The 26,434-nt window shown below is 34.8% G+C and overlaps 2 protein-coding genes across 6 annotated transcripts; one reads left to right on the forward strand and one right to left on the reverse strand.

Moving 5' to 3' along the window:
• Nucleotides 1-13,643, forward strand: LOC133525967 (dnaJ-like protein 60). Of its 4 annotated transcripts, XM_061862415.1 has the most exons (10): nt 1-171; nt 249-342; nt 1,405-1,562; nt 2,117-2,302; nt 5,696-5,798; nt 6,469-6,606; nt 7,276-7,344; nt 9,481-9,575; nt 12,287-12,380; nt 13,538-13,643. In XM_061862415.1, exons 1-10 carry the CDS (start codon nt 113-115, stop codon nt 13,583-13,585), a joined length of 1,044 nt encoding a protein of 347 aa, XP_061718399.1. In that variant the 5' UTR covers nt 1-112; the 3' UTR covers nt 13,586-13,643. The 4 variants fall into 4 exon arrangements, with proteins under 4 accessions (XP_061718399.1, XP_061718400.1, XP_061718401.1 ...); XM_061862416.1 differs by lacking the exon at nt 6,469-6,606 and having other exon boundaries at nt 3-171; XM_061862417.1 differs by lacking the exon at nt 9,481-9,575 and having other exon boundaries at nt 6-171.
• A 911-nt stretch (nt 13,644-14,554) lies between these two features.
• Nucleotides 14,555-24,998, reverse strand: LOC133525969 (uncharacterized). 2 transcript variants are annotated; one of them, XM_061862423.1, is made up of 5 exons: nt 24,480-24,998; nt 19,332-19,416; nt 18,316-18,499; nt 15,714-15,925; nt 14,555-15,346 (listed from the first exon to the last, which is right to left on the reverse strand). In XM_061862423.1, exons 2-5 carry the CDS (start codon nt 19,400-19,402, stop codon nt 15,145-15,147), a joined length of 669 nt encoding a protein of 222 aa, XP_061718407.1. In that variant the 5' UTR covers nt 19,403-19,416; nt 24,480-24,998; the 3' UTR covers nt 14,555-15,144. The 2 variants fall into 2 exon arrangements, with proteins under 2 accessions (XP_061718407.1, XP_061718406.1); XM_061862422.1 differs by having other exon boundaries at nt 23,621-24,998.
• Between the last annotated feature and the right edge of the window lie 1,436 nt (nt 24,999-26,434).

Genomic DNA, 26,434 nt, shown 5'->3' on the forward strand with positions numbered 1-26,434 from the left:
TCTGACATTTCATATAACACTGTCAACTTCAAAATTAAATAAAATGGGATTTTTTTCCAAAAAACTAATATCATGCTAAATATGAAATTAAGGGGCATCGTCCATAACAGTTATGTTTCTTTTTAATCGCATTGCTCTAAAATCATTAAATTGTTACGCGAGGTTATATAGGTGAGATCCGCTGATAAAAATATTTTGGTATAATTTTGATTCAGAGTTTGATGTTTATTTTTACTTTATTATTTCAGTTTAGGCAAAAAGTGCCACTACGATGTTCTCAGACTGCGTAGAAACTGTACAGACAAAGAAATCAAAGAAGCATTTATTAAGATGAGCAAGGAAGTATGTATTTTATGTAGTTTCGTAATCGATGTGTTAGTCGTAACTCTTAACTCTTAATAGATAAAACTACCGTTGGCTGAGATAAAATAAAAACAAAAATCTGGAGTGAAATGCTTTCTTCGCCGAAATTGTTTTGTACCAAATCATGCTATCTATTAGCTCATCAGTAATTATAACTATACAAACATAAACAAATAGCAAGTAAAACAAAATATTTTATTTTTGGTATTGTAAGTTAAGCAACCATATAAAGCTGCCTAACGCAGTGTGATGAACTGATTCTTTTCAGTGTTCTTGTCTTTATTTTATTATGGAGACACCTGTATAGCCAGTATGAAAAAGGCATTTGTATTAGTAACTTTTCAATAGCAACAAGATAATGCCCCAGTTTAAATTTGTATGGTGAGAACAGGGATATCCCAGTATTTTTGTATATCAAACCAGTACTGGGACTACTTACAACTACTTGATATCATTTACCTGTACTTTAAATATCTCTATGCTTATATTTAAATTGACTCCTAGTCTAGTTGGCAGTGACCTGGCATATAAAGCAGGAGGTCCCGGGTTCAAATCCTGGTAAGGGCATTTATTTGTCCATCACAAATATTTTTCCCTGAATTGTGGATGTTTTTTATGTATTTAAGTTATTATCTATATCTATCTACAGAAGTGTAGTACCCACAACACAAGCCTTATTGAGCTTACTGTGAGACTAGGTTGATTTGTGTCAGATTCTCCCATATTAGAATGCCTTAAGGCATTAAGTCCGCCATTTGTACTTATTTTGAGTGTGCAGTAAAGTTGAAATAAATAAATAATATAGATAATATTCTTCTTTCCATCCTGTTACCCTCTGCTGGGGTATAGAGCTCAAACCATATTCTTCCACTGACTCTGGGCCTGGGCTGCTTAGGTAACCTCCTCCCACCCTATCCCCAATACACCCAACTCTTGCTCCATGGAACAGCGCCAAGTAAATTTCCGTTTTCCAGGCATCTTTCACATACATAAAATAATATTTATATTAGGTAGACAACTTATATTTAATATTGTTTCCAGTACCATCCAGACAAGAACAAGGATGCCAAGGCACAGGAGAGGTTTGTAAGCATTGTGGAAGCATACAATGTGCTCGGGAAGCCCAGTAGTCGGGCTCAGTATGACATTCTCTCCAGGAGCAATTCTGCATACGTTCAAAGAACACACGTCCCTTGGAAGTCAGTATTTATTTAATGCTTTTTATTTTGTCAACCCCTTATATGTGTAAGCACTGATCAGTGTGAACGAATTGAAATTATATTGTATTTATTAAGTAATTTAGAGAGTTATAATATTCTGTAAAGGAATAAAAAAAGAAAGCTTTATTTTATAATACAAATTATTTTTGGAGAATGGGTGGTTGTCATTGATAACTGATATTTTATAGTGGCGATTACCTAGCTTAGCAGAGACCCTGCCTAGCAGGAGGTCCCGGGTTTGAATCCTGGTAAGGGCAGTTATTTGTGTGCTCATCACAAATATTGTTCCTGAGTTATGGATGTTATCTCTGTATCTATTTATTTATTTATTTGGATGTATATTTTTGTCTAGTACCCAAAGTACAAGCTTTGCTTAGTTTGGGGCTAGGTTGATTTGTGTAAGATTGCCTAAAAAAAAAAACTAATTTATCTTTATTTATTTATAAGTAGGCAATCTTAAGTATGATATAGTTATCATACTACCGAAAACAAAAGTCCAAGACATTAACTGACTTAATTGTAAAAAATTCCAGCTTGCGCAACAACCCCGCCTACCAATATCAATACCAAAACACCCAGACCAACACAACACAGCAACCGAGAAAGGAGAAGTCATACTACGGCGTGTCTGGGGTCAAGAAGATGCCGAATTACATGATCATCATGATTTGCTGCGGCTTCGCGTTGGTTGGTCTTGTTGTACAGATGTATGTTATTAGGTGAGCTCAAGATTTTTATGTTACTTATCTCTGACCTCTGTATATTTTCCTCGTAATATGCTTCTTCCTCGCGTTGTGTCGGCATTTTACCACGGCTCATGGGAGCCTGGGGTCCGCTTGGCAACTAATCCCAAGAATTGGCGCAGGCACTAGTTTTTCTGAAAGCGACTGCCTGATCAGACCTTCCAACCAGAGGGTAAACAAGGGCTTGTTGGGATTAGTCCGGTTTCCTCACGATGGTCTCCTTCACTGAAAAGCGACTGGTAAATACTCAGATCATAGAAAGTACTAGATGGCTGACGGAGGCGTGGCGCGTGTCGCCGCGACATGGCCACATCGTGGCCATACCGGCCCACCGTAAGACAGTAGCAAATTAGCTGTCATTGAACAATGTGCGCGTCAATTTTATTGAAATGCCGAATTATAGCGTTATTTTGTGTCGAAATAGGAGTGCATCCAGAAACTATAAGGATCATGGAGTTACATAGTACATTTTTTTTTCACGTATTAGTCAATAATACCACACATTTTAACAAATAAATCCAGTGACATATGATTTTTCTGAGTCAGACCATGTTGTCATACAAACGCGTGGCAATTTGTCTATGCATTCTACATTGACGCTTTGGCATGGAAAACTATTTGTAGTGTCCTTAGCAACGGCGCAATGCATTAAACCGCTAACGATATTCACAGGGACATTATTGTTTCTTGGTACGACCGCCAACCGCTCCCTTCATTGACGCCGCGAAGTAGAGTGGTGCTCGTGCATATAATTGATCTTTGAGCGTTATCGATAAAAATGTTTGGATATAGTGTATACACACATTAAAAATAATTACTTTCATACGAAAGTAATTATTTTTCAAGTAAAATTTTACAATTATTTTATATGCACCTAATGTTTAATTTAATACTTATTAATTTGGATTAAAAATCGAAAAGGTAATCCAAAAAATAAACTGATTTAATTAAGTACAATTGTACAAATGTACAAATGTTTTATTTCAGAAATAAAATAATAACAGTATTACATTTATGCTGGCCCCCACACTAGGCATAGCCTGTCCTGTGGTGGATAATACGGTTTACAAGTAAAAAAAAAAACAATACTACAATTGAAAATAATAATATACAATTATTTAGAGTAAACAATTGAAAAAGAAACGGTGGTGAATAGAATTTACAGAGGTACAGTTTACAGTGAGTCAAAAAAGAAATATGTTCATGATTGCAATTTTTTTCAGTTTCCCGAAAAATCCCAGTATTAACGAAAAATGGATAAATGCTACAGGAAAAGGGCCCTAACTGGTTTACGAGCGAGAAAAGTGTTATTTGGGAGAATCAACTTTTTAGCGTCACTCGTTGCCATGGTTACGATTAGTTGTCCAGGGTACAAAAGTTCATTGAAATACTGATTTTATGGTACTTAAATGTATCAATCTTGCGTTTTTGTGGTCGTTATAACCAATGTCCATAATGGGCCCCCTACTAAGCATGTTAATAGAACGGCATACAACGTCTCTTCAAACAAACTGTGCCACTGTTGTCCCTTGGACAACGGGACAGGATAACAAAACAAAAAAAGTTGATTCACCCATTTGTTCGGATCATTTTCAAGAAAAATGTTTACAGTTACAGTTACAGATAGAATATAAATATGTTTAAAATAATAGTATATTGTATACTTAGTCGATCCTAAAGTTCTATCAGAAAGATTTTTACTGATAATTATGATTACTTTTTCCTTATTATTCGTACATATGATATAAAAGCTTATTTAATGGTGCATTATACTTACTATATAACATGCTGGAATTGCTTTCAATTGGTGACGAAATATTCTATAATAAACTGAAACTATTTTTTTAATGAAGCGCTCGCGTCTAACGACAATCCGAAAGTAAACAATTTAAAAAACATTACATCAAACAATGACTAAAATTTAAACCAATTTGATTAGTTAAGCATAAACAAGCTTTCGCATCATGGTACATGTTTTTTTTTATATTAAAAGCTTTGTATTACATTTTATCAGTAAAAACCTTTGTGAGAGAACTTATGGCTCAACTAATATACCTTACACGTACCTAAAAATTCTTAGCTCGTAAATAAGGTCAAAAATTTAAAGGAATATAAATTAAGTCTATGGCAATTATTACTTAAAACAAAAATGTCAAAACTCTTAGGTCATTTTCAGAACATGTAAAATATCGATAGCTCTATCGAATTGTCCTCACTCTAGTGCCGCCGCTCTAGGCTCCTACACCTTTTATTTACCGATTATCGTTTTCAAGATTCCCATTCTTGAAAACGCTCCCATTTTTGACAATTAAATAATAAGTATTCATTTGAATTTCCATTTTAACAAATAAATCCAGTGACATATGATTTTTCTGAGTCAGACCATGTTGTCATACAAACGCGTGGCAATTTGTCTATGCATTCTACATTGACGCTTTGGCATGGAAAACTATTTGTAGTGTCCTTAGCAACGGCGCAATGCATTAAACCGCTAACGATATTCACAGGGACATTATTGTTTCTTGGTACGACCGCCAACCGCTCCCTTCATTGACGTCGTCTACATTTTATCAGTAAAAACCTTTGTGAGAGAACTTATGGCTCAACTAATATACCTTACACGTACCTTACAATTCTTAGCTCGTAAATAAGGTCAAAAATTTAAAGGAATATAAATTAAGTCTATGGCAATTATTACTTAAAACAAAAATGTCAAAACTCTTAGGTCATTTTCAGAACATGTAAAATATCGATAGCTCTATCGAATTGTCCTCACTCTAGTGCCGCCGCTCTAGGCTCCTACACCGCGCGGTTTGGCCAATCACAGCGCGTGAGTTGGTTGTCTGGCCACGCCTTTAATGATGTGGTGGGGGACAGTTGGAGACAGCGAGACTCGTTGAAATTATGCTTCGTTATAAATCTCCTTACTTCTTATATCTATGGGTAAATATCAAATGATATTTCGTGCATATTAAGTTCCGAAAAACTCATTAGTACGAGCCGGGGTTTAAACCCGCGACCTCCGGATTGCAAGTGCAAGTTGTTATCCCTAGGCCACCAGCGCTTCGTATATTTTCCTTGTAATCAAAGTGTATATTTTCCTCATAATCGAAGTGAAAAGCAGCACCGCGAAGCGAAGACCGGGCAAAGTGTCTCCACTTATTAAGTAGGAAAGTGGACTCTGGCGCTAGGCCGGGAAAACGCTAGGTTGAAGAAGAATCGAAGTGAAAAGCAGAGTATATTACTCGGGCATAAATGTCCATTTTATTCTCGACCTTTTATTTACCGATTATCGTTTTCAAGATTCCCATTCTTGAAAACGCTCCCATTTTTGACAATTAAATAATAAGTATTCATTTGAATTTCCAGGCATTCATTTCTATTACACCGGGAGAATATAAATGAGAAATCCAGGATAGCAGCAGAAGAGCTGGATAAGGTTCGTGCAGCAGCTGAAGAAAATGGCAATGAGGTAATTAAAGTACCTATTATTTATGTTGTCACGTCTTATGTGTATTCTCTGTATCTTCAGGTATTAAAAAAAAAGGTAAACAAAATCTATCCTCAAATGGCTCCTTAAGCCAGTTGACGGTAGATGAAAACATTACATGATCAAATAAATATGTAGGTTTAAAGTCAGGTCATCCAGTGACAGATCCAGGCGGTTTTGTATTTGGTTGGTTAACCAATAAATATTATAACTACCAGAAAATGTACAAATTGTTTATTTACTTTTATTTAAATACCTAAAGATACAGAGTAAAGGTACCCTTTGAACCCTTTGAACCTTATCGGCATGCACTAAAGTTGATATTGTGCTGCAGCTACACGCGTCAGTTGATGTCTTCGATGGTCAACGGGCTAAACAAGTAGAAATAATAACAGAGCTAACATAGTAGAAGTAATAATCAGTATGTTGACTTCATACAAGTTCTTGAGGCGTCTAAATATACCTCCTTAAGAGGCGCGCCGTATTCTGTAGGTACATTGTATCATCTTCAGATCTTGCTGACGTCAAACGTAATACATAAACCACAGGAAATAATTCTCGTTTATCCACTCGTTGGTAATGGCGCTCTTGTTTATGATAGTTGCGCCCGTAAAAGTAACTACCATGAAACAATTTCTTAATTTTGCTTCAGTCTGAGCCTGTTTTACGTGAGAATGTCCAAGAAAATGTCAGTGCGTCCATCCCCGGCTATACAAATCACCCCCTTGGCGATCTAGGAGGACTTTTTGGAGATCTTTTTTTCCTACCGGAGTCTATGGAGGCTATTCAGGTTAGGATATTATTAGGTAAAATTGGCAGTATATTTAGATACTAGAAACTTTGGGAAATTTGTGTGTGGTATTGCACTATCAAAAAATTAAATCATTTTCCTTCCGTTTCCGTTTTGATGTTTTGTTATAATGACGGTAAGGCACAAAATGGTGTTTTAATTTCTTTGATCATATTAATTTTTAAGAAATCTATGCACATTATGTACAGTTATAAATAAGGATCCATTATGTAAGTACTGGAATACACCGTGTTTTTTGATTTCCGTTAATTTCAAGGGTGCATTCCTGAGCTTAAATTAAGTAACTTTCTCAAAGACACCGGTATTCTAATTAATTCCATTTCGGAGATAATCAATATTTTTTTTTTTATTAGGCTCTTACGAGCATGTACACTTGCCATAGGGCATGTTTTCATATTGATTAGTGATCAGTACGAGTTTATTCATTTATCTCGGACGATAGATGTTCGAAATGACAGTGATATGTCACAGTTTTCAATTGTTTGGTTGAATTAAATGTAATACCCGTGGTACAACAACGCTTCAAAATTTAATTACTAAAGTTAACGGAATTCAATAAAAACACGGCGCATAACCAAGACGTACCTAAGCCATAGTCTAGTAACAGAAATAGTAAGCTAGCTTCTCATTTTTATTGTTCTCGTGAAGGTCGAGTCCGAGTCCAAGAATAGCTTTAGCGTGTTGGCCGAGGTTCTTCAGCCAGAAGACGAAGTTGAGGTACTGATTATTATTGCTACTTTGTAGCAGAGTTGATCCACACTTTAGAAATGTATAGTCTATTGCTGAAAATCGTAGTTGAAACTACACAAATTTATCCACATCAGACTTTAGCTCTTTGTTAGTACCCAGTACTGCGCTTAAATTTTAATTTAGTAATTTATCTCAAAGCCTGAAACCCGTAAGAACGTAGGAAAGGCGGGCTTGCTTCCCACGCGGAGGGCGTTGAGTGCACGGCGTGCACGGCGCATGGCACACCATCTAGATTACACCTGTGCAAGTTGCGGAAAGTTTCCGAAAAGTTGGAAAAGTTATCGGAAATTTTAGGAAAATTTCACAGGATGCAAAGGGAACTTTATTATTCTGGAAATTGAAAGTTCAATTCCCATACAAAAATATGAGAAGTGTCTCAATTTTTTTCATAAATAGGTAAATTTCGCAATTTTTGAAACTTTCCAACAGCACATCTGGACGCCTAGCCAAGATGGCAATCGTTGGCAGAAAACGAAACAATTATTTCAAAGTCAAAGTCAAAATATTCTTTATTCAAATAGGCCTAGCAACAAGCACTTTTAAATTGTCAAATTTTACAAATATCATCTTAATCTAAATATCAGAGCAATTTATTGATGCAGTTATTATTGTTCTAAAAAAAACATTGAACTATTATAGATATGGTAAACTTAATAATAAGAATTTCACAAAAGGATCGTCAAACATCAAAATTGTATAAAAATACTACCTTTCTAGAATAAAATCTAAATGTCAAAAAATACGGTATATATATACATTGAATTATCAATTTCATCATTAATAACATAACAATAAATAATTCATTCTTTACAATCACACTTAATCCCACGGTGTTTCATCATTCATGTAGTCTTGTGTGCTATAATAGGCTTTAGAGATAAGCTTACGTTTTACATAATTTTTAAATTTACTAACAGACAATTCAGTTATAATATTAGGAAGTTTATTGTAAAATCTTACACAATTACCCATGAATGATTTCTTAATTTTATGGAGCCTAGTGAAGGGCACTGCGAGCTTATGCTTATTTCTAGTATTAATATTATGTATTTCACAGTTTTTCTTAAAACTGGCAATGTTTTTATGTACATACAGAATATTCTCATAAATATATTGACAGTGCACTGTCATTATGTTAATGTCCTTAAACTTATCTCTAAGTGTGTCTCTATGGTACATTTTATATATTGCACGAATAGCCCTCTTCTGCAGAACAAAAATGGTATTTATCTCTGAAGCACTGCCCTATAGTAAAATACCATATGACATAATGCTATGAAAGTAACTAAAGTAAACTAATCGAGCTGTTTTCACGTCTGTTAACTGACGGATCTTGCTCACTGCAAAAGCTGCAGAACTCAGTCACTCATTTCCATACATTATTTACGTTTATCTTATCGTTTCGTTTAGTTTTCTGCAAACGTTTGTCTTCTTGATTAAGCGCCCAGTATTAGCTTTCTCAGGCTAGCTCTTTACACTTTTGCAGGTTGCAATTAGTTTTTCCTTAGTTGTAGATGCAGTTATACATTGCTCATCATTAATACTTATTATTTTTTGCATTGAAATCAAATCGAAAGCTGAATAACTTTTGCTTTTCTTAGCTTTATATTATTTGTTGCCCATTTTTTTCGTCCGATTTTGATAAAATTTGGCAGTTTGAAGAGACACAACTTTGGGAAAATATCAAATTTTATTTTTTATCAAATATTTTTGATTAGTGTTTTTTAAGTAGTCACACATAAATTATATACTGAGATAGATGTCATATAAGTATTCAAGAAAAAGTGACGAAGCCATCCTGTGGTGAGTGGTGGTGATCCGGCCTTCACCACTGGAGGGCTTCGTCAGTTTTTCTTGTATATATGACATCTTTTTCAGTTTATATTGAAGCGCTTTTCATTCTGGCCGAAATAAATACGAAATCTCAATCTGGGACAAAAAAAACTAAAAGTCCATAGGTTTTTGTTACTCGGAAGATTTTTCAGGTCATACGGTGAAATTCCGCTTATATTGTACAGAATAGCTAAATGTCCACCAAATTTAGTCCAAATCTGACGAAAGAAGAACATAAAAAAAAACACTAATAATAATTGGTTGTTTTAGTTACAAACACGTCTTTTGCTGGAAAAAATCGTAAACGGAGCCAACCCCACCGTCGCCACCGCGTCTCTAGGACAAGAGCTCGCTACTGAGAAAAAGTGATTACACTATTATACACTATTCTTGTCCTCGACGGTAAATTTGCCCATGACGGATAAAAAGGACCATTGTACGATATAAATTCGTGGTTTGAATGATATTTGGTAATATTGGGTAACTAATTGCACACCAATATACTCGTAGATAGATATCTGATGGGCAAAGATGTTGATCCTCGAGGGCAAAGTTTTACGGTATTCACACAAAACATGGATAAGCCCTGTCCAGTTTGCCACAAATGATGTATAATTGTATATACCTGTAAGTCTTATAGTAAATTGAAAATAAATAAATAAATATTAGGCGACATCATAAACAGATCAACCTAGCCCCAAACTAAGCAAAGCTTATACTATTGGCACTAGGCGACGATATACATATTTGTATAGATAAATACACTTATATACATAGAAAACACCCATGACTCAGAAACAAATATTTTGGGATTCGTACCCAGAACTATCGGCTTCATAGGCAGGGGTCACCCACTAGGCTAGACCGGTCGTGAAAAAGGTATTATTTCAGTTGACTATTATTTTGTGGGCAATCTGACTGGACGTATCTTGTAATAACGATAACTTGTAATAACTTGTAATAAGTCGTGACAGACTGTTGTAAAAAAGATCATGTTTTCAAAGTTTACTTTTACTAGATAAATAAACCTTTTGAAACGGTTTAAAAGCGGATCCCTTTGTTTGGCATAATTATTGAAAGTCATAATGTAATGATAGTCATATTATCATTAGTCATAACTCTGAAACCGTTAACTGTTCAGAAATTTCCTTAGGTTATCCTATCGATAGGTTAGGTTAGGTTTGTTTTATGGCAATCCTGAATAGTTACGCGTTTCTGAGAAAAAAACATATTATGGCTAACGAAAATGCAGACAAACAATACATTATGAGATTATGACATAAAACTTTATGGGAAACAATAGAGACCCGTTTAAAAGTCATGATTTATTATATGTATATTCAGCAATGTTATTAGCTTAGAATATCTGCATACAAATATATAAGCGGGTGTGCTAAGCGAAGGGTTTTGCTGAGTGTACATGGTTGTATGTATTCTCTAGTTAATAGTAATTGCTCAGTTGTTTGATGTATGTTTGTTCTTGGATTTTATACTTATGACGCACAGTTGTTACCTAATTGTAATTGTTAGTACGTGCATCAATTAAGACTTTAATTTGTGTATAAAGGTAAATATCAATTTGAATGTATTTCTTAGTAATACCAATGTAATTGTGCAATACTCTAACTCTATGAAAAAGGGACCAAGCCACTGTCCTGCAATCTGCTTTAATTTAACATAAACTAGTCCGGTATTTAGGTATGTGCCAAATTAGTCTCTTAAAAAAACGACAAACACCAAATTATAATATTCCATTTCTAATTATAATATGTGTTATTTCCTTTCAATTTTTTTTTCTTATATTGTTTTGTTCTTTTCGTTGTCTTGTTTCTGACCATTCTGTCACGCTTGTATTTGTGTCGTCTATGAAATAAATAAATTTAGTCGAATGCTATTGCATGTGTTTCTAGCTGTAGATTATAATTAACAAGAGAAAAATTGAAAAATAAATTTCATCTCATACAAAAAGCTACACTCCGTCACATTTTTTGGGGACAATAAACAAGATAATGAAAATATTTTTATACCCATCTATCACTATACTATCACATATATGTCATCATCAATCAATCAATGTAACATTATAAGTAAATTGGTAATCGAAAGTATTATGTTTAATTGCATTGGAATTAAGGTTGAATATTGGTCGTTTCTGTTTTCACATGTATGTTATCATTAGTCTGCTCGCAAGTTGGCAAAATGGTCTTGGAGACATTTTTTACACAATTTTAAGAAAATCGTTTTCGCGCAAATATTTGATTAATTGTTGTATGTACATTGTTTTCTCTTAGCTTATTATCATATGATGGTAGGTAGATAGTAGGAGTACACAATCAAATCAGTACTTGGACATAGTAGTGTAAGTAGATTAATATTTTTGTAGCTACCTCATGGAATGAATGCAAATAAGTATTTTTGTAATTTTACATTGTAAAAATTGTAATAAATTGTTAACTATTTGTACACTAATTAGTGAAAATATCCTGTCTATTTTAATTTATTCTCTATTCACCCGCTATGCAAGTCTTCAATACCTACTCGTAAGTATATTATTTTTGTAAAATACTCTCTTTCTCAAAGACAAAAAATAAGGCTCCCATTCCGATTTATTTTATTCTTTGTCCTTATACTAGGTGGCGTCGAGTACAAATACCTAAGGCAGTAAATATAAATACATAATAATATGTTGAAAATATATATTTATCGCTATATATCCTTTTAGAGTCATGTTGTTGTTGTTGTTATACGGCAAAGGGCCTTGACGAGCTCGCGCCACGCCTTTCTATCTTCAGCTCGCCTTCTGGCCTCGCTTCAGCTCCAACTGATCGCTCGTAGCTCACTTAGGAGTAGGACGGACCGTAGAGTGTATATGACGTCCGGAGCCATGGTTTCCGTCCGGCGGTTTCCAACCGAAAGCGATAGTTGCGTTGTTTCCCCTCTTCGAATAGTACCTACCTATGTCCATTTCATTTTAGAGTCATAGTTACTTACATGTTTAAACGGATAGAATTGGCCAACTACTTGTATACCTTTTTCATAATTCTATATTTGGTCAATAACTGTGCAAAAATTGCAGGGAATCTCCTGCGGACCGTGTCCTCACAGAGTACGGGCTGTCTGAAGACGCCGGAGGCGATTGGTACACGTCTTCTTTCAGAAGCAATATAAAGGTAAGTACTGTCTGTACATGAGCTTTTAGCTTACCTACAATGGGGATATGGCCACAGCGCACTGTGCACACCCTTCCGCTTGCGTAGAGCGTTTTCACATTGTCCCATCCGATATCGGATGTCGGATATGACTACGAAGAAGCAGAAATTAAAAAATACCTTTTTCATTTCTCATGCTCTGAAAGTGGGTAACAATTATATTTATTATTAAATATAATTTTATTTAATATAAGTTACAAGAATTATAACTACCAAAACAGTATAATAACTAAAATCTACCCTCCAACCCTTGGCCTCTTGGCAGAGTGTCCATCAAAGTGGGTGGTTCTTGATCAAATAAGTATGCAGAAAATGATAAGTTTCTGCACTAGAGCGTTTTACTTTCCCGGTACGTTCTTTCCTTTTTTATTAGGTACGATAAGTAATTAAAGTTTGGTTGTACAATTTCCATTCAAATATTTAATTTGTGGTCCCACAAATAACGACACTTACTGTTACCTATACTGTTAATTAAAAGTACCCTCATATATAGTATTTTTTAATTCACACGTGTTTTACTTTCCTCGTATTTGAAATGAAAAGTAGAGTTTAACTCTGCTGAAAGGCACCCTTTCAGTCTCTACCTATAGGCGTTTTTATATTTTTATGCATTGAATTGTTGTTTGTTGTTCAAAAGAGACCGTTAATGCAAGAATAAAATGACTTGATGCCATGGGGTATTTTCTAGCACCTGTTTTTCTCCCAAGGTCATCCGACATCCGATATCAGATCGGACAGTGTGAAAACGGTCTTAGTCCCTAAATATCCTCAGGCCTCATACAAAAACTGTATGCATGAAAAGTCTCTAAGCATCTTTCACAGAAACTTATCAAGAGATAGTGTAAGCGCCACCATTTTATATCACATAGTATATTATAGTGGCGTTTTACACTTTGTCGCTTCTGTTATTGCAGATTAGACTGAATCTAGTAAGCGTCAAGCGTAAGCGCGGCATTGCCAATTTTTACAGAGAATCACTGCCTTTTTTTCTAATATATGTCAGACGTGCAAAAAAATCTGTCTGCCTGTTACTTTTTTTGATTTTTTGCAAGCGTGTCCGTAGTTTACTAGGACTATAAACTACAATTCAATTAAAAAGGATCTATGTATGTTTTCAGAAAAATCCTCTGGGTTTGGCGTTTGAAATTGAAACTTGGTTTGAGTAATTAGTGCGTGTAAAATGTAAATAATAACGAGTAACATAAAATTAAATATTTATTGAAATCTAATTGGTTTCTGTTTATATCCTTATGATAGAGGTTGGGGTAGCCGAGTAAAAAAAATCTCAAAGCGTCTAGAAACTATTTGACAACAAATTTATTTAACAAAAGTAAAAATTTTAATTAAAGAAAAAGTGGCTGTGACAGAATCGGACAGACATACGGACATGACGAATCTATAAGGGTTCCGTTTTTTGCCATTTGGCTACGGAACCCTAAAAAGGGAATATCGACTGCCTCCCTCGGACGAGATTCGAACTCGGAACTCAGGTATAACCAACATAAAGGTCATGCTTAAATGGGGTAACTCAAGAAGTGTTTTAATTAATTATAGCCTAAGTCTAAGAAATATTATTTGCATCGATGAATGTAAGCTTACAATAGGGTAATATAATAAAACAACTAGGGGCCGTTCGTTGTTGCTTAAATTATACTTGAGCTAAACAATATTGATACTTTAAAATATATTGCTTAAATTATACTTGAGCTAAACAATATTGACCCAGCTACTTTTCTACATTTTAATTTGTAAGTTTCCCTAGTATTCCGACTTTTAAATTCGTGTTATATTATTTAAAAAATAAAAGAATTATGTAATGAAACATTAATTTCAAAGTAAATACGGTTTGGGTCAAAAATATTTATTTACGTAATTTTAACGTGTCTATAATTATAATTATTATCCGAGAAACACAAAGTATATTACTCACCTGTTTTATTCGTAAAGATAAAGTTTTATAACCAATCGGTGCAAATTATATTTCGTCAACTGTACGTACCCACAGTAAATCCTTATTTAAGTTTCGTGGGCGACAAATGTGTATGCTGCTTCCGTCTGGGTCCAGTATGAGAAGAAGGCCCTGGAGGTTCTGCTGCTACGTCGTGATGGACGGGTGAGAGAGAAAGAGAGAGAGAGAGAATATATTGTTTATTTTTCTCATTGAATTATTTAAAATCTAAAATGTAAGTGTCTGACAATTTACGGGAGTTGAAAATAAATAAGAGACACATTTTTTAAAATAAAAATATATAACATTAATTGCGATGTTTCACATATAATTTTTGTTTTTAGTAAATTCCTATAACTATCCTTAACATTAGGGATTTAACGACTATTAAGTACATTAAACTATACTTAAATCTTTCCTTAATATTTGCAGCAGGTCTCTAATTCCGACTGATTTCTCGGCGACATTATGACAAGGTTAATTTTGATATCTATCTGCTAACGAAACTACAATATGATAATAATGGAATAAAATAAAAATAACCTGCCTCAGGCAGGATTAGACCTTTCAGCTTGAGTTTTTGAGCATAATGTCTTTTCTTCTTTGTTTTATGTGTTGGATAGGGTAAGAGAAGCACTTGTTGGGAATTCTCATATTGTTTCTCCTGCCCCGAGCAAAATAAACTGTTTCTCTTACCCAACATGACCTTAATAGAGATGCGTCAGCATCACGATTATTTAGTCAAACGTCCAAGCGTATCGCCGGCACAAAACACAATCAGTCAAACAATTTTTTTACGTAAACTCTGTCCTCCACATGCGGAGGCTCCGGCACGATTATCGGCCGTCCGTCCATCTTGATGTCAGTGTATAAAGCCTTGTACACACAGGTAAAGCCGAATCTCTCAGCTGACTTGGCCGAGTAGGCACTGGACGTGTCCATTCGTATTAGTCTGATGTTTCTTTGTGCTGTGGCTTGTCTGCAATAGAAAAATATTATAAGCACCTTACTAAGACTATCGTCGGCGCGGCGATTGACTGTTACTTCGCGCAAGAAACGTACATATTTGATGGGGAAGAGTTTTGATGTCTTGTCCCAACAGATTATAAAGTTGGAAAACTGGAGTTTTTCTGTTACTTGCGAAATTAGTTTGCGTTACGTACTTTATTCAAATAACAATCAAACAAACGAAATACGATATTAGAGATCATTAGGGACTATTGTAGCATTTGCCAATAATCGGTTTTGACAAATGAGACTTCTGTATTATCTCTGTTCTGTTCTGTAATTTGAGGTTCATGTTATAAATCAATGTACCAGATGGAAAAAAATGTTTACAAACTTACTCAGTTGTATTAAGCAAGTCGTTCATGATACCAAGCCGTCTCCACCCTGGGTCAGTGGCTGCCACTTTGACTTCGACCAGCCTCTGCTCCTCAGGGAACTTCTCCCAGAGCTTGGCTCCCTTCTCTCTTTGTGCCAAGATGTACAGAATCTTCTTGAATTTAGGGTTCTTGCAGCGCTGCGCTTGGCTAAGTAGATCGTTGCCGTTGTCTTCCTGAAAAGAAAATGGACAATGTTAACTTCATCACGCAAAGCGTTTTTTGTTAACTTAATAGGACATATTATATACTAACTACTAGCTAACTGAGCATACAGAAATCTCGCAGTCATCTCATAATGCCCTCACGCAAACAAAAGTACGATAGATGTTGTCTTGTGGAAAATGTCCTGAAATATACTATCATCAGAAATTTGTAAAAGAACATGAAGCTACGGGGTCCTACTATTTCCTACACGATCACATCACTTTATGGCTAATATACAACGTGTCCCAAAACTCAACGATAAGCCGGCACCAGAGGATGGAGCTGCTTATGATTAGTCGAGAAAAAATAAGGAAAAAAATATATCTCAATTATTTTAGAAATTACAGAAAAAAAATGAAATTCATTGAAAATCGACATCCCTAATGGTATTTTTAACGACCATGTCTACAAATATTCAAATATTACTGTTTTTTATTTTGTTTTTGGAAACTTCAGTAGCCCTGCTATCTAACACAGTTCTTAAAAATACCAAAATACATGTAGTTTTTACACAAAAAATAATCAAAATTCATTTTGTCCCTACAATTTTGAAAGATTGTTTCTTACAGTCCACTTTCAATCATCATGGTGTAAAAAAATAGTATCGACACCACTATGGCAATTATTTTCAAAAGTTGACGCAACTAACCAAGATTCCAAAATGGTATAATACTTTGGGAAACCTAGTCACAACAAAAAACAACGAATTTTTAAACAAGAACCGACATTTTTAAATGTTGATATTAATCACTTTTGAAAAGGGTTGTTGTTGCAAGTTTTAAAATTTCAATGGAAAATGTGGCTATTCAAATCTACACAACTTACATAGTTGGAGCAATGAAAATCCGCACTTGATGAGAGAAGACAAATCTCAGTATCAATTCAAGGTTAACTTATGGACGGGCATCTTAAATGGAAATGTAATTGGACCCTTTGAGTTACAAGGAAACCTTAATGGTGATGGCTATTTGACCTTTTTACAAAACGACTTGCCTGAATTATTAGAAGACGTGTCTTTACGTGATTTACAAAACATGTGGTTTCAAAATGATGGTTGCCCAGCTCACTATGCCCGTGCAGTGCGAGAATACTTAAACCAAGAGTATCCAGGGCGTTGGATCGGGCGACTTAGTCCTATCTTGTGGCCACCCCGTTCGCCCGACCTGAACCCCCTGCACTTCTTCTACTGGGGCTGTCTTAAAGACAAAATCTACTCAAAACCCATAGCAACATTGGACGAGCTTCGCCAAAAAATCACACAAGCTGCGGATCATATCAATGGTAGAAGATATGCACGACGGATAAAACGATCATTTCTAAGGCGATGTCATGTCTGTATTAATGCCGGTGGCAGGCAATTTGAACATTTACTGTAGTATTAATAATGTAGTAAATGAATTTAAAAAAAAGGAAAAAAAAATTGTACCATTTCTTTGCATTTATTCAACATTTTTCAACAACAAAAATCCTTTTTTGGGTACAGTAAAAGTGATTACCGCCAACATTAAATAATGTCGATTCTTGTTTAAAAATTCATTGTTTTTTTTTGTGACTAGGTTTCCTAAAGTATTATACCATTTTGGAATCTTGGTTAGTTGCGTCAACTTTTGAAAATAATTGCCATAGTGGTGTCGATACTATTTTTTTACACCATGTTGATTGAAAGTGGACTGTAAGAAAAAATCTTTCAAAATTGTAGGGACAAAATGAATTTTGATTATTATTTGTGTAAAAACTACATGTATTATGGTATTTTTAAGAACTGTGTTAGATAGCAGGGCTACTTAAGTTTCCAAAAACAAAAAAAAAACAGTAATATTTGAATATTTGTGACATGGTCGTTAAAAATACCATTAAGGATGTCGATTTTCGATGAATTTCATTTTTTTTCTGTAATTTCTAAAATAATTGAGATATATTTTTTTCCTTATTTTTTCTCGACTAATCATAAGCAGCTCCATCCTCTGGTGCCGGCTTATCGTTGAGTTTTGGGACACGTTGTATATTAAAGGTAAGACAGAACAAGAAGCACCATACATTAACTAGCTTTTACTTGTAATAGCCCTTGTAGGGTTCCATAAGATTCTTGAGTCCCATGGGTTCTAAAGCTTTAGGTATAAGAGATGAGTTTGAGTGTAGGGTATGTTATGCTGTGACATTTGACCATCTTGACCGCCACACGCTGCAGATCTCACACTTATTTAGTATCAGAGCGCGACTTGTACATTTATAGGATGCAACCTCATGGCCTAAGGTGGCGTAGACGCTTCATATATGTAGATTCCTATACATATATTCTATTCATGTTCTTAGATATACGTCCTAATTTTCTAGGTTTAACTGGTTCATGAACTCTCACCTCTTTTAAAGGTAACACACCAGTGATCATAACTCCCACTATGTTGTGCTCAGCGTCCACTGCCTTGAAGGACAGACCTTCCATAAGCGAGTGGCTGCAATACTCGTCCAGCTCTGAGCATGTCTCGTTTTCTGAGGCAATGAGGCCCACTGCTGAGTTGAGTGGCTCGTCCATGTAGAACGTCCTGAAAACGAAAGACGAAAAACATTTTAGTCATTGTGGGTAACTTAATCAGTCTAATTACTATACCTAATATATGGAGCATCCAAAACGACTCGCGGTCACCAACCACCACACATATTAGTGCTCCTATAGCATAACAGCGCGACCGTTCATTTCCCATTGCGTCCCCTGCATGACCGTTGATCATGGTCACTTAGGCAGTACAAATATCAAACACATTCAGGTCAATTCGAACGTCCACTGACATTAGGTTTTTCCTAGTATGTAATCCTATTATATAATCTGAATTGTACAGTGCTTTGGTCTCGACTGTAATGCTGTATATTATTATGTTTCAAAATAAAAATAAATAAATTAGAATGATATCTGAATAATACAATACAATACAAATATTCTTTATTGCTCACCAATATGAAAGAACATAATGACATACAAATTAAACATACAACTTAAATTATGGTAGACAACGGGCGGTCTTATCGCTAAAGAGAGAGATAATGTTATTTAATTATTCGTGCCACTCGCCTGCGGCAATACATGTACGGACAAGTACGGGCGACATAAATAACTGAATACAATTTGATGTCATCCTGATATCAGTGTCGTACGTTCGATCTGGTCTGATTGACTTATCTGCTGCAGGGTAGAGATGGTTTGGGGGATGGGTGACTCGGGGCGTAGTATTTCGCGTCATAAATTAGCCTTTTGTATAAAAACTTTTAATAGTAACATAGAGCTTTAAAACATGAAAAGATACTCTCACTTTTGTCCCATTGTTTCGCAAGTTTTCATTGCAAGAGTTAGTTTAATGAACGCAACGCAAGTTTACTTACTTTTTGAGAAGTTTCATGATATCCTCCACGTCTCCCTGCTCCACCGGCTCTATGGTAAACGTCCGAGACATGTTGACAGGATTTCCTTTAATACAAAATTAAGTATTAATACTTAATTTTTGAGATACAGACTACCCCTTATATGCTCATGTGGCGTATTTATGCCGTATGACGTTGATGTAGGTACAGATCCATCGTTGTATTATTGTATTATGATAGGGCATGTTATCTATTCTATGAGACATTTCAGACATTCATTAACCACAGTCTAATTATTCCGACATCGTAGATGGAGCCACGTTACTAACTTTAAACACACACGTTAAAAACTGGCAACTCGAGTAGGCCCAGACGCTGTCAGTAACGACATAATTTTTACCCTTTACCGCATATGCGGATATATGGCAATTATAATATTCAACTCTAGTGACAGCTATTAAAGTTCAAATTTAAAGAAAATATTTTTTATGACATGCCTTAACGGGTTAAGTAATGATATATATTAGATAGTGTAGATAGTAAGCCCGATTCAGATTTAACAACTTGTTACTGTTTGAATTGGTTTTGACTCGACCTTGACAATCGTCTTGCATCTCACGCACAATCAATCTTCACTTCATTTCGCATGCACCTATCAGCGTGACAGCGTGAGCGACAAGCTCTTAAATCGGAATCGGGTTAGTGTAGTGATTGGAATGAAATAAAATATTATGAAAATCAAATCATCAGAGTAACGAAAGACGGTGTTATTTCTTAATCAATAAGGTCCACAATAAAATTGTTAGGAAACTAAATAAAAGCTTCCCCCTCCCCCTCATCCAGGAGAGGGGAAAGGAGCGGTGAGCCCCCCCCCCCCCCCCCCCCCCCCTCCCATGAAAGGCCTTCCCGCGGCCGGGGAGACGGTGCATAAGTGCATTCACACTCCGTCAAAAAGACGACCTATACTTAGTTGGGTAGAATTTCTTTGTTCAAAGACCAATGTACACTTTTTTAATGTCCTTCCCAAGGTTAATTGAACAGGAAATTGGATTTTACGATGTTTCTCGTTCTCGCAGCGACGTAACATAATATATAGACGAAGCTCGTAGTTGACTTCGGAAAACGGGCTATATGACAGGACACCATATCAGAATAATATAAGAGCAAACGAATCAACAGAGCCACGCCGTTCTATCGCCTAAATAGTGCTTAGTTTTTAAGAGTATACAATTTATATGTTAGTTAATAAGTTATTTAATCAGCTTTCATTTTGTGTAAGTAGTCATGTCACTAAGACGCAAAGTTTCCAAGATACAAGTGAAAAACCGAAAAATGGAACCTTCAAACCCCCCTCCCCCTCGGCTCAAGGGCTGCGGCCGGGGACTTTTGATATGTTCACCTCCTAACTAGGCCAAACACACATATTATAAGATATTATAAGAAAGTCACAAATTGTGTTCCAAGTATTTCCCTCTATACCTTCTTTTTGTTTGGCCTATTAACAACCTTGCACGGTACAGTTGACTCACTCGCGGCACAATACACGTGGGGTCATTTTTGAGCTCTAGTCATACTTCTATACTTTACTATTATATTTCAAGTTCTTTAGTTTCTCGAGAGTAGAGCAACTAGAGCAAGCGTCAATGTTGCCTCGCCACTCGGTCTCGATTCTCAGTTCGAAGAATAAGTCGTTAAGTACTTTATAATTGACATGCCATCCTAGATTTAATCACTAGGTATTAAAATAGGATTCAATTAACTATACAAAGTGTTACTAGGTACGAGAGCAGGACTTTGATAAGTTATTAATATCAACTCAAAAGTTACTCCCTGATGGGATGGGGACGCAAATTAACACCTAATCAACTAATAAAGGTTTTGTAATATTCTATTTTACATTTTGTGTAATATTTAAAACACTTATGTATCTACTGAAAATCGTGGACTAGTTACTCGCCGGTAAGTGGCTTTACAAAAGATAATATAAAAAAGAATAAAATAAATAATCAACCAATTTCTTATTGTAAGTATTTCAAATATGATAATATTAATCGTTTATACTTATTTGGTCCATAAGTTCTGTCACAAAGGTTTTTACTGATAGTTACAGGTAGGTACAGATTCCTTATTATTCGTACATATGATTTAAAAGCTTATCTATTTAATGGTGAATTACTTAAAATATAATTTAACGTAATTTCCTTTCGCAACCAAAACAAAATTCATAAATTATGTGATACGGCAAAAACAAGCTTCCTGTTCAAGGTGAATTTGTTCCCTGTTCATTTTTAATAAGCTTGAAACTAGCATACTTAGATAAAAAAGCTGGGTTAGCTGGTACACCGTGTTTTTATGGAATTCCGGTAACTACGGGGTATGGGTAAGTACGTTTAAAGGAACTAAATGGCATAGTTAATTTTCCAGCGTATTCATGTAAATTGGACTGACAAGATTGCTACTGTACGTTTTACCAAATCTACTTTTTGTATAGCAGTCAAATCTAAGCGTGTTCCTGAAAAGTACCCTAAAGTTGAAAAGTATAAGCTGAAGTAGAGACTTATCGGAGAACTTAATGTTGTTGACGAAATATACATTAGGCTCATTAAAACAATAAAATTGTAACTATTTTATTCATGTGACACTGATTTTAACTCCCTGTTGTGAAGTAAAATTTTTACATTCTAGCCGCGGGCTCGCGTCTCAAGATAATCCCAAAATAAACAAATTTACTTAAATGAAACAGTGATGTAATTTTTAAACCAATTATATTACGTTTTAATAAGCATACCTAAAACAAGCTTTCCAATCATGTAAAAACCTTTGTAACAGAACTTATGGACCGACTAAGTACATATGTAGTTATATAAATACAAAAAAGTAGGAATAAGTGCATTTATTATAGATACCTTTATGTTTAATTTGCTTTATCTCTGATGCAACTCTGGCATTTTGAGATTCTTGTCTAAGAGTTATTGCGGAAAAATAAAACCAGTAGAATGAAATTATGAAACGCATTATATAATATATCAGAATATATGAATATACTTATATCATAAATCTTTTTATCATTCATAAAAAGGAATAGAAAAAATATACCTACAAAAAGTATCAATTTTATTAAACACACGATCGCTAGTTATTTTAAATTTTAGCCTTAGTTTTAATATGACTCAAATCTGAACCCATATGTTTCTTTACGTATCAGTTACATACTTATAAAAAAAACTCAACTCTACTTATAATAAAAACTAAAGTTCAGCCATATGCCCATATGTTTTTTTAAAGATTCGGATCCGGTTGCAGGGATGACATCATATGTTCAACGTTTGAAATACGAGTACCTATGCGGTTTTGTACATAACTTTATCAATAACCCATTTTGTGTTTGGTAACAAAAGTCGAATGGTCAAATATTTTATTTTACTTTATTTGGCTAACAAGTTACAGTGGAAATTAGAGTATCAACATACAGTTCAGATCTAGACTATAACTCTAAACATGTGTGCACAGAAGGATAAGGACATATGTAATTACAATTTATCGCTAGAGAGGTGAGATGTAATTTCTACGCTAGATAATAGACAAAAAGGTAAAATAAACAGTAGCAAGATTTAGCATTTATAGAGTTGCGTACGCTAGTAATTAAACGAAGTCTAAAACTAAAACAGAATTATACTAAATATTTTAATTTGATTAAAGAATAAGCGTTTACGAAAATTAATCGTGAACGCAACTTATGGACACAACATTTTGCGGATTTTATTTTTGAATGTGGGTAAGCTGCATTCAAATATATCTCAGGATGGATTCTCGGTAACGGTTTCGTTAGGCTATATAAATGTTTACGATCGGGATGAGATGGCTAGGAAAACCAGGGAGAAGTTTTGTTTACAGCATAAGGACACTATTAGGATAATAATAAAGACCCATGCTAACCATAGCAAAGTAAGCAGGTACCTACTTTTTTATGGTTACTAATACCTAAAATGAAACTTATTGCTAAATAAAAATTCCCGGTTTTTATAGGCAGGTAACCCAGCTATCATTCCATTTAAACAATATAACATAAATTACACACAACCACTATAATCTACAATAAACAAAGTTAAACACAATATACTATAAACGAGAAAATGTGCTAAGCTATAAGTTATTGTCCCTAAGCACATTACAAAAATAACGCATGCGATCTCTATATTTAGAACAATAACGGATATCTAACGCACGACACGACTTATGTTCTAATCCAATCCGTTTAAGCTTATTATTTTATAATAAAAACCGGTTCTGTAATAAATTAAGTCACATACCTCGCGAGATGTCCTAGTAATGCCACGTACTTCGCTGGTGTATAATTTTCACATTTTCTTTTGTTTTCTTATTAAAGTGACAGTGATGTTAGGACCGTCCGGGTGCGCGCGAGAGACTGATCACGATTTGCGCATTTACATATAACGGTGATGACAAAATATATTTTTAAGAGCCAGTATTGTATAATATAAATATTTACGCGTGCTTAAATGTTGCGTATACAACTCTATCTTCCCGCAGATTGTTTCTTAGAAGTATTGTTGTTTAAATATCTGTTTGATATTTATCAGTAAGTAGATAGTATTCGAAATATTAGTTGCACCGATTGGAAAGTTGTGCCAGCAATGTGAGGTAACTGACCGCCCTATTTTGGGTTTAGTATGATAAGTAGATAAAAGTATAGTTTGTGTCATCCACGATGATGCACAGATTTGTCAAATCTAGCCTTTAATATTATGATAATACGAATCCAGGCACGCGTTATCGTCAATGACACGATCTATAAACTTGTAAGCTACTAACTTCTGCCCGCAACTTGGTCTGCGTGGTATGATGATTTTTGATTAAAACTATCCTTTTGACGACCGTTCTGGCCTAATGGGTAGTGACCCTGCCTATAAAGCCGACGATTCTGGGTTCAAATCCAGACAAGGGCATTTATTTGTGTGATGAGCACGGATATTTTTTCTTGCTTCGTGGGTTTTTTTTCTATGTATATATATTTTATCTAAATCGGTTCAGCGGTTTAAGCGTGAAGAGGTAATATACAGACAGTTACTTTTTTTTTTACCGGGCCTTTTAAAATAGAATTATGACTTAGATATAAGATAATAAATTAAATTCACAATATTCAAATACCTTAATTGCTCAGGAATCACAAATACCACTCCAGTTATCCAAACAACACTACAATGAAGTCAATTAATATTAACACAGTTATATTACTTGCAAAATTACCATTACTAATGCCCGCTGATTTGTAGGTTTGAATGAAATCCCACTTATCACAATATTCGCACTTATTGATAACGGACGTCAACGCTCCCTACCGGCCCACAAACATAGATTAATGCGCAACGATCTGTTATCATATAAATTTTAATAAATAATTTATTCAAGGAGTTTTCTTGTTAGTATTTTAATTAAATACACCGATAAAACTCGCACTTAAACTTACTCGTGTGAAGGTAGCACTCGACAATAACACTAACAAACACGTGTAGCGTGAATATAAACAACATTTTTACGTTCATTCATGTAATTAATTACGAGCACTGGCGATGTTATTGTACGTTTCAACTTTCAAGGGGTTATGTTATTTGTATGATACTCTGTCGTTGCCGGTATTGTTTTTGTAGGCGCTTGTTTCTAAATAAAAAGAAATATGATAACAATCGAGAAATAGAGAGGGCGTCATAAAGTTAATTTGTGATCAACAGATGGTTTAAACTATTTAATTTAAAACCTTAACGTAAACAAAATAAAGTCGATATTTAAAACATGCCACCTAATAGAACGATGTGTGTAATATTGACTCTATGTTTATTATGATAAGGTAGAAAATCAAATGTATAAAAATCACATGTCATTAACAAATAAAATAAATATTATAGGGACATTCTTACACAAATTGACTAAGTCTCACGGTCAAGTCTGAGTACCCAAGTTGTGGGTACTCAGACAATGATATGTATAATATACAAATACTTAAATACATACAAAACATCCATGACTCAGGAACAAATATCTGTGCTCATGACACAAATAAATGCCCTTACCGGGATTCAAACCCAGGACCATCGGCTTCATAGGCAGGTTCACTAGTGTCACTACCCACTAGGCCAGACCGGACGTCAAACTAACATCATCATCATTAGCAAACTAATTGCAGATTTGTTGACATTTTCGGTATAACAGTGAAGATCCCATTCCTGTTTCTACTTAGTTAGATTTATTTCCTTTGAAAAATCGTTTTATCGTATTCGCAGGTTCTCGAATCAGACGTCTAATATGCATTGCGGCGAAACCACCACTAGTAGTACTACTATGCAGACATTTATTTACCTAACGTTACATATATACCGGCAAACGCTTTTTTGTTGAGTGTATCTCATATCCTTAAAAGAGGAAGTACACCATGTGATCAGGGTCTCTATTGTTTCCCATAAAGTTTTAAGTCATAATGTATTATTTGTCCGCATTTTCGTTAGCCATAATTTGGTTTTTCTCAGAAGCTTTCTTGGTTTTTCTCGCGTACTCGTATCTTCAGGACTGCCATAAAACAAACCTAACCTAACCTAACCTATCTATAGGATAACATAAGGAAATTCCTGAAAAGTTAACGGTTTCCGAGTTATGATTATGACTAATGATAATATGACTATCATTACATTATGACTTTGATTTTAATGCGAAAGAAAGGGATCCGATGTGATCATCCATACAAAAAGAGAAAACGTTTTTCCGCTTCTAAATATTTTCCATTCTCCATGATTTTTTAGTATGTTATTGACACAATGAAAAACTAGGTTCATATGTTTTCCCTTTTTTTTTCAAAATATGCAATATATGTATTTAAAGCCAAACCAAAATCAAATCAAAAATTTGATGATTGATGTCGATCGCTGTATCATGATATATTCTAGGTTTATAGGTTGGGCGATCGACATCAAATCAAAGTGTGAATGGAAAATATGTAGTTAGTGGAAAACGTTTTCTCCCGAAATGGAATTTCATAGGAAAAATATCGTTATTTCGTTGGGATCGCAAAGCTATTCTTCTCTCATTTTAAAATCCTCCCTGAGTCCTGATTA

This window comes from Cydia pomonella, chromosome 15 (genome assembly GCF_033807575.1).
Source record: "Cydia pomonella isolate Wapato2018A chromosome 15, ilCydPomo1, whole genome shotgun sequence".
NCBI lineage: Eukaryota > Metazoa > Arthropoda > Insecta > Lepidoptera > Tortricidae > Cydia > Cydia pomonella.